This window comes from Ptychodera flava, chromosome 6 (genome assembly GCF_041260155.1).
Source record: "Ptychodera flava strain L36383 chromosome 6, AS_Pfla_20210202, whole genome shotgun sequence".
Classification (NCBI taxonomy): Eukaryota; Metazoa; Hemichordata; class Enteropneusta; family Ptychoderidae; genus Ptychodera; species Ptychodera flava.
The window spans coordinates 18403752-18416736 of NC_091933.1; the positions used below are offsets into that span (position 1 = coordinate 18403752).

The 12985-nt window shown below is 38.2% G+C and overlaps 1 protein-coding gene across 1 annotated transcript; it reads right to left on the reverse strand.

Annotated features, from left to right (window-relative positions):
* Positions 1-1562: 1562 nt before the first annotated feature.
* LOC139135041 (inhibitor of growth protein 3-like) lies at positions 1563-11704 on the reverse strand. The gene is made up of 10 exons (XM_070702228.1): positions 11548-11704; positions 11361-11432; positions 11170-11270; positions 10986-11051; positions 9446-9542; positions 8242-8289; positions 7374-7651; positions 6374-6543; positions 5455-5650; positions 1563-4603 (listed from the first exon to the last, which is right to left on the reverse strand). The coding sequence occupies exons 1-10, from the start codon at positions 11573-11575 to the stop codon at positions 4487-4489; spliced, it is 1173 nt and encodes a 390-aa protein (XP_070558329.1). The 5' UTR covers positions 11576-11704; the 3' UTR covers positions 1563-4486.
* Positions 11705-12985: the final 1281 nt, after the last annotated feature.

Consider the following 12985-nt stretch of genomic DNA (forward strand, 5'->3'; position numbering starts at 1 on the left):
ATCTTTACAAATACAACATGGTGCAACTAACTGAAAGGACGGGAAAGGGATTGACTCAACTTTGACAAAAAATTCTGTTTTTTCACATAATATGGTAAGATGTTGAAAATGGTGGGAAATTAAAGATGAACAAAACTCAATTTCTTGCCTATTCTGTCACAAGCAAATGTTGTTGAGAGATAGTTAATGACTATATCTTTCAATTTGTAGATTGCAATGAATATCTGAGGAAAACGGTAGGTACCTTGAGGTTGGAGAACATTTGCAGAGTTGCAGCTTGTTGGTCTTAAATCTTTATGGCCCTGATACAGGTTATGCGGACCAATACATTATGGCGGTGAGGTAGTGCCTAACCTTGCAAAGGCCCATATGTGCATGACTGAGGTGCACACAACATTGTATCATGACTGTCAATATTTTATCATGTACCTTGTGGAATAACAAATCCATTGTAATGTGAATATCTGCAAATATATTTTGATAAGAACGCCTGCAATATCAAAAAGTTATCGCCATTTGTTTGGATTAAGTCAGAAAAGCAACAACCACATCCCCTTTGTGGTCTGATATATCATGTAATGAAATCATTTGTATACATGTAATTAGGCCCAGAAAAAAAGGTTTCTCATCCTAGACATGTTGCAAAAATGATACGGTGACACTGTTTTTCTCGATTTTTTTTATTCTTCAACCAACGAGAACGCCCCCAAAAAATGAAAACATACGAATGAACGCAGAAATAAATGTATAGCAGTGTTGCTTTAGTATTTTTGTATCGCAACAGTTCTGTGGTTTGACTTTCAGTGAAGCAATGCAGTTTTGACAGCTGAATATAACAGTGACATGTGTATAGTTCTGAATGGAATGTTAGTGTCAGTTATTTTATGTACAGTTCTGTTTTATACAGCACTGTGTTCTGCACTATCGTCATGTATTTTTACGTTTTTTTTTCATTTATTTCCTCATGAGCAGAAAAAAAGGTTGACGCGGGGGTCTGAATTGATGCCTGCGAGGATGAGAAACAAACTTTTTATTTTTCTTGGCCTTATAGAATTCTCAACACACTTAAAATGTCAAAAGAGAATGATAAGGTGAATATTGAGATGCAAGGACAGCCGCATGGTGTACATGTACATTTGTAAGTTGAAGTACATTGTATTGAACAGACAGGGAAATCAAATCATTGTAAAATGTTTACAAGAAATATTATGATGTTTTCAGGTAAAGTTTGTCACCATGTCAAGTCATGATAAAATTACCATGTACTTGAGGCTGAGGGACCGGTGGATGACTTTGCTTATGCAGCATAGCATGGTCACTATCACTCTATTCCGAGACCAACATGCACAAGTTTATATCGGGCATGCAAATGCCTGTATTTAGACAACACTGCACGACTGTGAGGTGCCTTTTTCCAAAAGCATTAGACAGGGACATGGTTCTAGGTGGATGACAATACCACCCTTTTCCCCATTCTGCATGCAACACAACGTACTTGACAGGGGAAGTTTCTGTCGCATATACAGACAAGCATCCAGTGATTCAAAGGCACACATTACACCTTCAGGTAGATGTTGCTTTATTGAACTAAACTCCATATTTACAATATTTGAAGAATAAAAGTTTTACCCATATTTTCGAATAATCCCAACTTGGAAAGTGTTCTGCATAATTGCAAATAGTTAGGGAGTGACCTGCACTCATTCACAAAGAAAAAAATAAACCCATACCAACCCGGAAAAACTTTGACATAAATGTACATTATTGACAAAGAATGAGGTGATGAAATGAAACTTTCCTTGAAACGCAAAGTTCACACTAATCACATTTTTCCCCCACAGCAAGTCATGCAGCACATTGTTGGTACACGCCGTCTTCTGAGCTGCGAGTCGCATCAACTGAGCGCAGTAAAATGATGGCAAGAAACAGAATGTTAAGGAAATGAAAAGGCACAATGGTAACTCTGTATTCACTGAAGTATGAAGACTAAAATGTGAAATGCAACACATGTCCAAACACGTTCAACATGAAATCTGCATCCAAATTCTAAACAGTCGGCTTTATATGTCAGAACAGCACTGGCATACTTCAATGGATGAAATAAAGTTTGAACAGATTAAGTTTCATAAGAATTCAATTACACAATATTAAAGAGCAGAACTGTTATTCCAGCACTCAGATACAGCGGTCTCCATGAAAAATTCCGGTTACAAGCTAATACGAAAATTTCTAGCCCTACATCCCTGCATTTGAAGCTTGTGCAGTGACATAGATTTACAATTAACACTTCAGAGAACTGATATTCAACTACTCACACGTATATTCACTCACTGCCAGGGAAAAAAACAACTACGCTGCTGTTCAAGACTAGAGACGCTTGATGTTTCGTATTATGCAAACTCACTCTAACAAAGAACACATTCACTGGTAACCCTGGAATCTTGGAAGACGTGTCACACCCTACATGTCAGGAACAGCTTACTAACAAATACAGATCTTTGTGCATTCCTGGTTTTCAATTTTCAAGTCTACTCCCTGATAACACACCAAAAGCCGACATACGCACACTACGTCGGCAGCAACTACATACATGTAATTTATTGCACTGCTCATGATTACACAGGTATGGAGATGAAGGACTATTTGTACAAGTTGGTACCTTGATAAAAGTACACAAAGAATCTGTCACTGTTTCTATGGTATGAGTTTCTCACAGCTGAAAACGTTTGGTGAGACACATATTACAAAACGATAAAACATCACAGAAAAATCCAACATAAATGTAGTAAACACAACCACACAAACAAGCTGCCACGACCGGATCTGGCTGTGGCCCAACTGATGACACTGATATCCGGTGATGGAAACTGGACTATCATGGTACCTTGTTCATTTTGAAATATAAATTGTAACCCATGTGTGCACCGACTTGACAAATTAAGAGCCAGAAATTGTCCACTGATGGCCGGAAGCTGATTTGGATGACAGTCAGTATCACTGTGGTTATTACAGTGATACAACTCTACTTTTGAATGATGCTCCGACACTAACATGGTGTGCTTCTAGCTCCCACGTCAAGAAAATATGCAGAACAGTATCTACTTAAGTTCAAGAGGTCAAAAAACTACTGAAACAACCAACGTAAAACAAACGGTCTTCAAACACGATGCACAAAATTTAAAGCTCTCCTACATTTCAACATACCTATGAGTAAGAACTGAGGGATGAAGGAAAGTCTCTTTGACAAAAGTAAACTGGAGAGGCTGCAAAACCACTGCCTGCAATACATACAACAGTGTATGCAATTTTCACAAGTTTGTGTCGTTTTCTCCACTGATGGAATGACACCATGGAATGACATATATGTACCTGTTTAACAAGAGTATCACACAGACATCCTCAAGCATACAGAAGATTACCATTTTTGTTTGACCTGGTCAGTTGTCAAGATCCATTTTCAAGTCATCATAATATTTTTTTATGTTTTACACAATACATGTATGATCCCCCTTCACATACATTTGCTAACTACCATTTACACACAGAGATAATGTTCACCAGGGAAAAAAAATAACCCAAGACTTTTATCAGTGCATGTATGTACTCATGTCAAATGCCATTGATTGTCATGTTGAGGTAGTTGCACCAATAAAACGGGACAGCAATTTGTGATTTGAGTAATCAACGAGCTGCTCAACCTATTCATACGTCATACACCTATGTACTCATCATCAACTGACTGAAAGTCAGAACAGGCAAGACTTTCATGTGTCTATACTTTGGCCAATTTTAGTGTTCTGCCTGGTCAGAGAAACACTCAATGCAAAGAATCCTGGGTGTTGTGAAAATTTTTGTGACAGAAATGATTTTTTTTTTTTCAAAGGCGTGCCCACACTACTCGAGGCAAAATGCGGAGAAATGCCCACCTTTATTAATGTGTAACCTGAGCAACTCAACCATGCTATTGGACACTGATTGACATGCTGTACCATACATGTATGTGTCCTTATTGCAACCACTGCATTAGCACAGATGTCCTTTTGGATATTACAACAGCCATTTGTTTTACTCTATACTTGATGGCTGTCCTGAATTCATTACAGGAAATGCATTTTGAAACTCTATTTGCACACAGCCACTGATAGTCATACTGCCAAAAAGACCACAAAAACGTGAAAGAGATTAAAAGTAGCGTATGGAAAAGTTGTCAAGATAGCCTACTCTGACGTCAAAAATGACAGAAACTGTATCTACACTCACTGCTCAATGCTTTGTATCTTTACAAAGAATGACAAATTTAAATTCTTTGTCTAGCACGTGAGTCCGGTAGTTTTCCTCCCTTGAACACATTAACACTGGCAAGCTTACTTCCGTTCTGCAGAAACATATTGGTGACAGACGACAACTTCAACTCATGATATCATCCCTGTCTGTGTGTGTGCATTGTTTCCATGCCCTGGGTTCCTGGTGCACGTCACATCACACATCACAGTTTTCTTCCTCTTCTTCTCATTGCCGCTGTGCACTGGGGACAGTACCATTTACCCTTGGGGGCCTCAGAGAGTCCCACACAACCATAGTGGAACCACTCTCCATTTGGACACTGCAGAGTGCAAAAAATATGACGACACTGAGTGGGTGTACCACAATCGCTTAAAGGCAATGGAATGTTGGGGATACATTCCCGAGTGAACATTCAAGATCAGAATTTTTCAAGAAAAATTCTCAATTGACTTGAAGAGTTTCAGAGCAAGTATTCGTTCTAATGTATATACTGTATAATAAAAGGTTCTACAGATAGAGAGTCCAATGTTATTAGCTCAAAGCATGCTGGAGAGTCTGTTGATTCACAAGCTTTTGGAGATTCTAACCCTTTCACCACAGTTGTTCGGCTCAAATCTCCTGATATCAATGGTGATTTAACAGGGAATTGGGGTGAACTAGTTAAACATACTAATGAAATAATATGAAAGGCGCACCCTGGGCAACAGGTCTCCAAGTGTACCATGATGTTTGGCATTTAATGGAAAACTTTCATATCATGTCCTATATGTATGCCTACGGAGGAGTGCGGTCACCTACATGTTATACAGTATACAGTCTTTAAGAAGCATAAAATTCAGGTTGTGTAAAACCCAACTATGCTCAATATTGTACATCAGGTAGCAAGGTCTTCACAATACCGGTACAGTGTACAGACGGTATCACAGCACTGTTAAAACCCTACGCCATCTTTGCCAACAAAGATCTGTACCACAGGCTTCTGACAGTCTTTGCACATGGTCTAGCTGTCATACATGCATGGGTGACATTGCTGTAGTTGTGTACTTACTGGGTGTAAATATTTTCACAGTTCCATGTAGCCATTTTTCACTGAAGATCTCTTTGATTAGGTTTAGCAACAGGGTTAGGTGAAAAGTATGTTACAAAAGTTCGCAAGCAGAGTATACTTACATCATCATTGTCGCAGCCAACCATTTCTCCGTAGGACACCTGATTACACACACAGTAACGTGGTTCATTTGGATCAAAGGTCCAATCTGGCTCCACAGCAGCAGTCTCAACAACCGGATCAGGAACCACTTCTGGAGGTGGTGGTGGCGGTGGAGGTGTTGGCTCTGCCCTAAATGATGTACTTCTTGAGTTTTGCCTGTATGAAAAAGAACGTACAGAATATTTTGAATGAATTCAAGTATAGACTCAAATTTGATTTTCGCAGTACCATACAACATTAACCCTTTCACCCCTAGTTCCCTGTATACAGGTCCAACTTTACCATAGAAAACAATGGATTTGGGACAAACCATGGTGCTGAAAGGGTTAAGGTAGAATGCACCTAAGGGACAGATACACAGACTCAGTGTGACATCTAACAAATGTGCTTTTCTGAAAACTTCGCGCCAATTTTGCAAATTGTGGAAAATTCTTTGCGTCAGCACTATATCTTTACATGTAAACTTAAACACAGCGTCAATGACACCTGGCTCACATTTGGTTTGATGTGGCATGCAAGTATGAGCTTACATGTATATAGATATTAATAGTTTGAGCAAAATCTTTTCACTTTCGAGGGACATACTACCTTAAAATGCAAACATGCTATCTTGGTTAGTTGAATACAAGACATTTGGATGTAATTTTGACGGTAGAACAACACAGCTGTCTCTCACAAACTGAACAAAATACAAGAAATACATCAAAGTTACTGCTAACCAAGCTTTTAAATAAAGTGTTTTTCAAGTAATTTCTCTCTCCAAGAGCATTGTTCTTGAAAAGCAGGAAAACCTTTTTTTTCAGTAGTTAGCTGATATCTATTGATGTTTTTAACTAATCTTGTTGATGAAAAGATGACTACCTCCCTCTATACACTCACTTTTTGTTACTTCTTTGTGACCTTGAGTCTGATGATCTGTTATTGGCAGCGGCAGGAGTGGTTGATGTGCTGTAAGCACCTGTGTAACCTGACATCTGAGATAAATCGGCACCACTTCTCAATGCATCATAGGTAGCTCGTATACTTGCCGTCCGTCGCCCTTGTTGCATCTGAATTAAAACAAAACGAATCACCAAGAATGGCTCATCAATGACTGACAATTTCTTCAACGTGAACTTTCCAAATGATCCTGTATACAGCATGATGACCGGAAAAACTTGCGCAGCAGTGCATCAGGTGTGCATCTGTTGGACACCTCCTTAGTGCATTGCCCGAGCAGTCTCAAGGCATGATTACTGCACAGTGCACAAACCTCAAGCACTTTTTTGTGATCAGTGTGGTGAAAATCAACACACACAATGTGCGCATAGTTGCTGAAAGTGTATAGTGCAGTATAGCACAAGGTAGTGTACAATGTGGAAGAAATGAGCCTGATCTAGTATGTCACACTTCAACATTATGGACTTCATATGTGTCAACCTCCACAGGTTATCTTCTGCCTCTGTCTGTAGTTACAAGAAAATTTGTACATTTAGATCAATTTCGTTGTTCATTCTCAGCTGGTTTTTACTGTAACATGCATTAACAGAAAACAAAAGTAAACTCTTTAATTTTGTGACACTATCTATCTTCAAAGTCAAGTTTTACCAGCTTCAAAATTTTACTCAACCATGAAAATAGTGAGGAATAAAATTAATCTATGTGACAAAAACTCACGTATACTTGCAATGCTTCGGGCACATGCGCTGAATAATGCAGCCGTTACATTCATGGGCTGTTATATTCTTGCTATCCACTAACCAGCACAAATTATGTCTTTATCATAATGTACATGTACAGCAAATAAATTCCATTCACAACTAAGAAATCTTAGTCTTCCTGTTCAACAATATATGGCATATCAGTGGAATTAAATCAGTCTAGAGTAAATATACTTTACCTGTAGTGTATGAGACACAGCCTGTGCTGCTGCCAGTGCTATGGCACTTGTTCCGGCACCCATCTGTCCTAGCCTGTATGAGAGTGATGTCTGTGCAGTGTTTGCACTATCTGCAGTACTTGTGGCCTGTACCAGGGCTGTTGCCGGTGGAGTTGAACTACTACTGTTGTGTCCTGGGGCATCAAGAGACGTCTCACTTGCAAGTTTGGAAAGAAGCTTCTCTGGTTTGGCCTTTTTCTCCACAGGGTTCTCAACAGTACTGGTAGTGTATTTCCTTTCTGTGGGGAGGGGGGGGTCAACATTTAATTTGAAAAAACTTATTCTTTGCTCGAAGTTGTTACATTGATATTAATATTTAATTGTACTCTCTTCCACAAAAAAGGTAATTTACTAACCTACCCTGACATAAAACAAAAAGCACAGCCACTTCTTCTGTTTACCTCCATCAACCCCATTTCCTTCTGCACCGGTATATATATGGTTTGTGCCATTCTTTTTTTTGGGGGGGGGGGGGTTTACTCAGACACACTACACAGGTAACGGACATTTGTTTTTTTATCTTTTGGAGTGTTTTTTGCAAAGATTAAAAAACCTTGCTAAATTGTTTTAGTTTGGAACCCTGGTAAAATTTCTTTCATCCCCTAATATAAATTGTATGTTAGCTACATGTATGATAGAGGGAGACTGACTGGGAAAACTGCAGGAAAATTTACACGCTAACCCTTCACTGCGTAGAATATTTCCTTTCTCCCTGATGTTCTCAGAACTAAAATTGAAACCATACTGAAATCATGCTGGTGTGCGTCACAACGTGTAAGATTATCATACCACATACATATCAGTATACTGAAAGTTAACAGATACTTACTCTCCCTCTGATGATTATGTTGTGATGGTGCATCAAGTTCCAGAGATCCTGAAACAGATGCAACGCTTTCAGGTCAGTGACAACCAACACTGAACGGTAACAATAATCAATCATGCCACGGTTTGACATTTATACGTCTTTAGAATTCAACAATTTGGACAACCACTGTTTTTGTTTCTACTGAAGGATTTGGAAACTGTGACAGAAATATCGACAATGTCACTAACTTAACTGCAATTGAACAGAATAAATTTTCTTTCATCACTGACACGGTGTGATTGCAGTTTGTATTTAAGGAAGGAAACACTTTCCTTACTGGATGCAGTCCTACCTTCTGAGAAATAAAACAATATCACTTTCAGTGGTGGCAAATTCATTTTTGTTGATCTAATCAACTCTACACCGGGAGATTTGCCATCTGGCATCACAATTTTGCCCATGGCGAGTCAGTCTGTAAACAGTCCATTCATTGCATTTTGGTCTAACCCAACAGTGAAAGCCAAGAATCCTTGCAGTTGACATCAAGCATAACTATTTTGAACAGCAATGAAAGCCCAAGTTGTAAATCAGCAACATTTCAAAATTCAGAATTAAGCTGTTAAAAGTAGGACTTATGGGCAGATTGTAAGCTTGAAATTTATTTGTAACAGTCAACACTTTTTTCATTTGCACCAAAATAATGTTTCTGTTGATGTTTATGGACCAACGCACTAACAGTGACATTCTTCAAACCTTGATGATGGAGAACGCCACAACAAATGACAATGATGTGTTAGGTGAAACCAAACAATTTGTTGATGAGATGACTAGTGTAAACAGCTAATATCATTACACATGATAAACTGTCTCGATAGTTCATACAAGTTTACTTACTAAAGCTGAATATTTTCCCTGATCAACAAATAACTGTATTTTGGTAGTATCCACAATACTGAGGTCATCTGAATTTCTGATATCAGTACTCTGGAGTGATTTGCACCTACCTAATTAAACAATCTATGTAGATCTTTGTGCGCAGAGTATGGAATATCTATGCTATTTCCTATTACAACTATCATTCATGTTACTGCTAACAGAGGTTCCAACTAGGATTCCAATTCTCCAGCTGACCATAGACCCTTGGGGAATGTTTTTGGAGATCTATGAGCTGACAGAGAAACAATATCAAAAATCTAACGGCAAATACTTGATAAGGGCTACTCACTTCTTTCAAGTATTTCAGTAACACCTGCATTGTCGGCCTCCAGTTCCATTTTAAATTTGTTGAGTTCTTGATCTAATTTGCGAAGATGCCTATCAACCTAAAAATCAAAAGTAGCCACAGTAATTACACTTAGTGACTGGTACATCCACATGAATAAGAACATTAAATGGAAACAGTTGTCGGAACTGTGCCTATGCGACTTTCATGTTTACAAACAATGTATTCTGTACACGATATCTAGATGCACCTCATCATCATAGGTGCAACATTTAAATTATAGGATGTAGATTATGACAGACATATTTTAACTTTCATCAATCACTATCGTAAATGGGATACAGTGTTGCCATTGGTCATATGGGTCCCATACAACTTTTGAGACCAGTTACGACGACTGTATCTCTTTAACATTAATCAAGGGTTAAACTTAAGCCTCCTTTCTGAAGGGATAACAGGTCACAAGTGGCCATGTTGCATCAAAGACCACAGAAAAACCGAGGTTCTCTGATAGAAATAAGTCCAAATATTGAAAATTCTCCATGAAGTTACGATCCAAGAAATACTTGCTACATCAAAGAATGTACGTCAGCATGATTCTATATCGTCCATATGATGCCATTAAGAACTCTGAATATGGATATAAACTTTTTAAATATCAAAATTACATTTTCACATGTTGCTCAAATTTAATTCTGGAGATGTCAGATATGTCGCTCAAAATATAATTTGGGAAAAGGGCATAAGACTGAAAAGCCTTTCATTTTATTGAAGAACATTAAAAATCACGTTATCTCTGGCATTTACGAAATTCATAATTTCACTGCTGACATGTAAATAACAATGTCAGATATTGTCTTTTCTGATATTTGTTAAATGTGACTAATATTCATATTGATATAGATGTTCAAAAATTAAATTGCAAAGTCAAAATAACTACATAATTTGTCAAAATCAATATAAATCAATATGTGCACTGCATATTGCTGGGAATATCAAATGCAAAGAAAAACAAACAAGAATTACGGTAGGAATGCGATATGAACAGTGGAGTAAATTAGATATTTGTTGACTGCTTCAAAATGAATGCAAAAAAGAAAAAGTTTTCATAGATCATGTTTCAAACATTTTCCTGTGCCACATGTGAAAGTAAAAAAATAATTTCCAGAAAATACGGATCCTGACAATATCAAATTTGTTTGACCGATCATACAAATGCAAAACATAGCTTGAATTTGCAGATCATACCCATACTTATGGTTATTGATATTGGACAACTTGATACCATATTGTAAAATTGAAAAGCTAATAATTGATATTATTGTAAAGTCTACATCGATGATCCAAATAACAGCGGAACAATGGAAGTAAACTGTAAACGGTATACATTTTTCTCGCCTGTAGTTTACAGCTGCTCGATATGGTCTCAGTCTGTTAGGAAACGTGTTTGTTTCCAGACAGGTGAGTGGACGTAGAGGGACTGTGTGCGGACATATTCATTGTGACAATATACGTCTTTGCATAAATTATGTAAATTACTTACCAAGTCGTATATTTGGTTAGCAAGTTGCACTTTTTCGTCAGCGTCTTCAAGCGCTTTGTAATAGTCCTGAGAACAATACACAATAAGAACACGAAAAATTAAAACAGTTTTCTGTCTTTATGTAAAGAAAACATTACCTGACGCAGTTGATATTGATAGTGTCGAGTTATACAGTCATACTCACTTTTCGAATTTTCTCGTATTCCTGGTCTCGCTGTTCTGGTTTCATCTTCTTGCCGTTATTGAAGAAGTTCTTTACCCGTTCATCTAAGTTATCCATTGCATCTGAAACGTAGTTGAATGCATTATGTTATGTTCAGTTATAAGGACCGTGCTGACAGAAGGTAAAGTAGCTGACAGAAAGTAAAAACTTACTTTGTACTTGCAAATCCATTTCGCGTATTTCTGTGAACCTCTCTCGGAGATCCATTGGTAATTGTTCGATCACTGTGTAAAAAATTGAGAATATGTCAGTAACAGTCCGGCGTGCGAACTAAACAGCAAGTTATATCGAAAGTTTAACTATTAAATGTTCAAAGAGGCTTTACAAGCGAACACATACTTTCCAAATAGTCTTCTAAGTACAGCATTTTTACTATGTTTCGGGCGAGTTTGTTAGATCAATATGGTCGGGCCTGAAACACGAGCGTCTTAGGTCTTTTGTTAAATAATACAGTGCATCTGATTGGCTACTGGCTGCAAAGGCGCCGTCACGCCGTTGTCTCTGTCACCAAACTGTTTCCCGTAGAGCGTTTTTTCCCCTCAAAATTGTTATTTAACCAACTTTCACTTTTAAATAAATTGTGTTCGGGACAATGTTAGAGATAAAAAATTAACATCACAGTGCCTTAAAGTCGTTTGGCGATTACCCAATCACATTGTTTGTTATACGAGTATGAGCCACACAATATCCACCATCTTGAAATAGCCTCGTTGTCGTGCATACTTCGTCGCCATCTCGCAGAGGGCGTCATTTCTATCAATTTTGTTGCGTTGTTGTCGTCTCCGTCAGGATCAGGACACAGTTACGTGTGGTTCGATACACAGCGGCCGCCGCGTGGATTATTGGTAAAGCTACAGAAAAACGCTTTTCAGGTGTAATGACTTAAACCCTATTTCAAAGCTACAGATATAACACTTTGTTTTCCGCACACTGTCAATGTAGGCCTAGCCTAAAGAGTCCGTTTCTAGATGCAAATGACAAGAGACTTTGTAGCCATCATATGCATTTTGCACGTTTCCTTGGGTGACAAACAATCAAATCTAATACATAAAGAAAATGTTCCCGGCTAATGCATGCCTTTTCCGATGGTACATTAAAGAAGTGCATGTAATCGCTGATGTTGTTGTTGTTGTTGTTGTTGTTGTTGTTGTTGTTGTTGTTGTATTAATGCAAAATGTGTGGCTGCAAGATCATGACACTTGTTTCTGTCAGAAAAGTTAGGCCTTCTTGATAATTTCTGGATGCAAAACATACGGACTGTGCAGTTCATGTACCAAATCATTCTTAATTTATATCAAACTTTTTCGGCGACGTTGTGCGACGTTTGCCAAATGTGTGTTCTCCAGCTAGCATCAATGTGAGATAAGCCGGAGAACGATAAGCAAACTGAGCGCGCCCTTCTTTTCCGAAATCGAGAAGAAGTAGCGAGTCAGTGGTATCGTCACAAGAAATAATGTGTGAGCATCCACAGTAAGATTATCGTGACGATCATAACTTGTAGACTTCTTACGGTATAATTATATGTAAGGACGAACAACAAATCACTTTGCTGCGGGTTAATTCTTATTGCCGTAGCCTAGAGGGGGCGGCAGGTGCCCCCCCCCCCCGAATTTTCCACAAATGTCAATATTTCAGTGTTTTAGTAGCAAAACGTTCATTAATTGACGATCCGTATTCAATCAAACACAATTATGTACAAGAAAATGGTAAAATACAAGCAAGCGTACACTAACTTTAATTTTGCAAAGTAGCGATAAGCGCGTAAGTGCCAATGCCG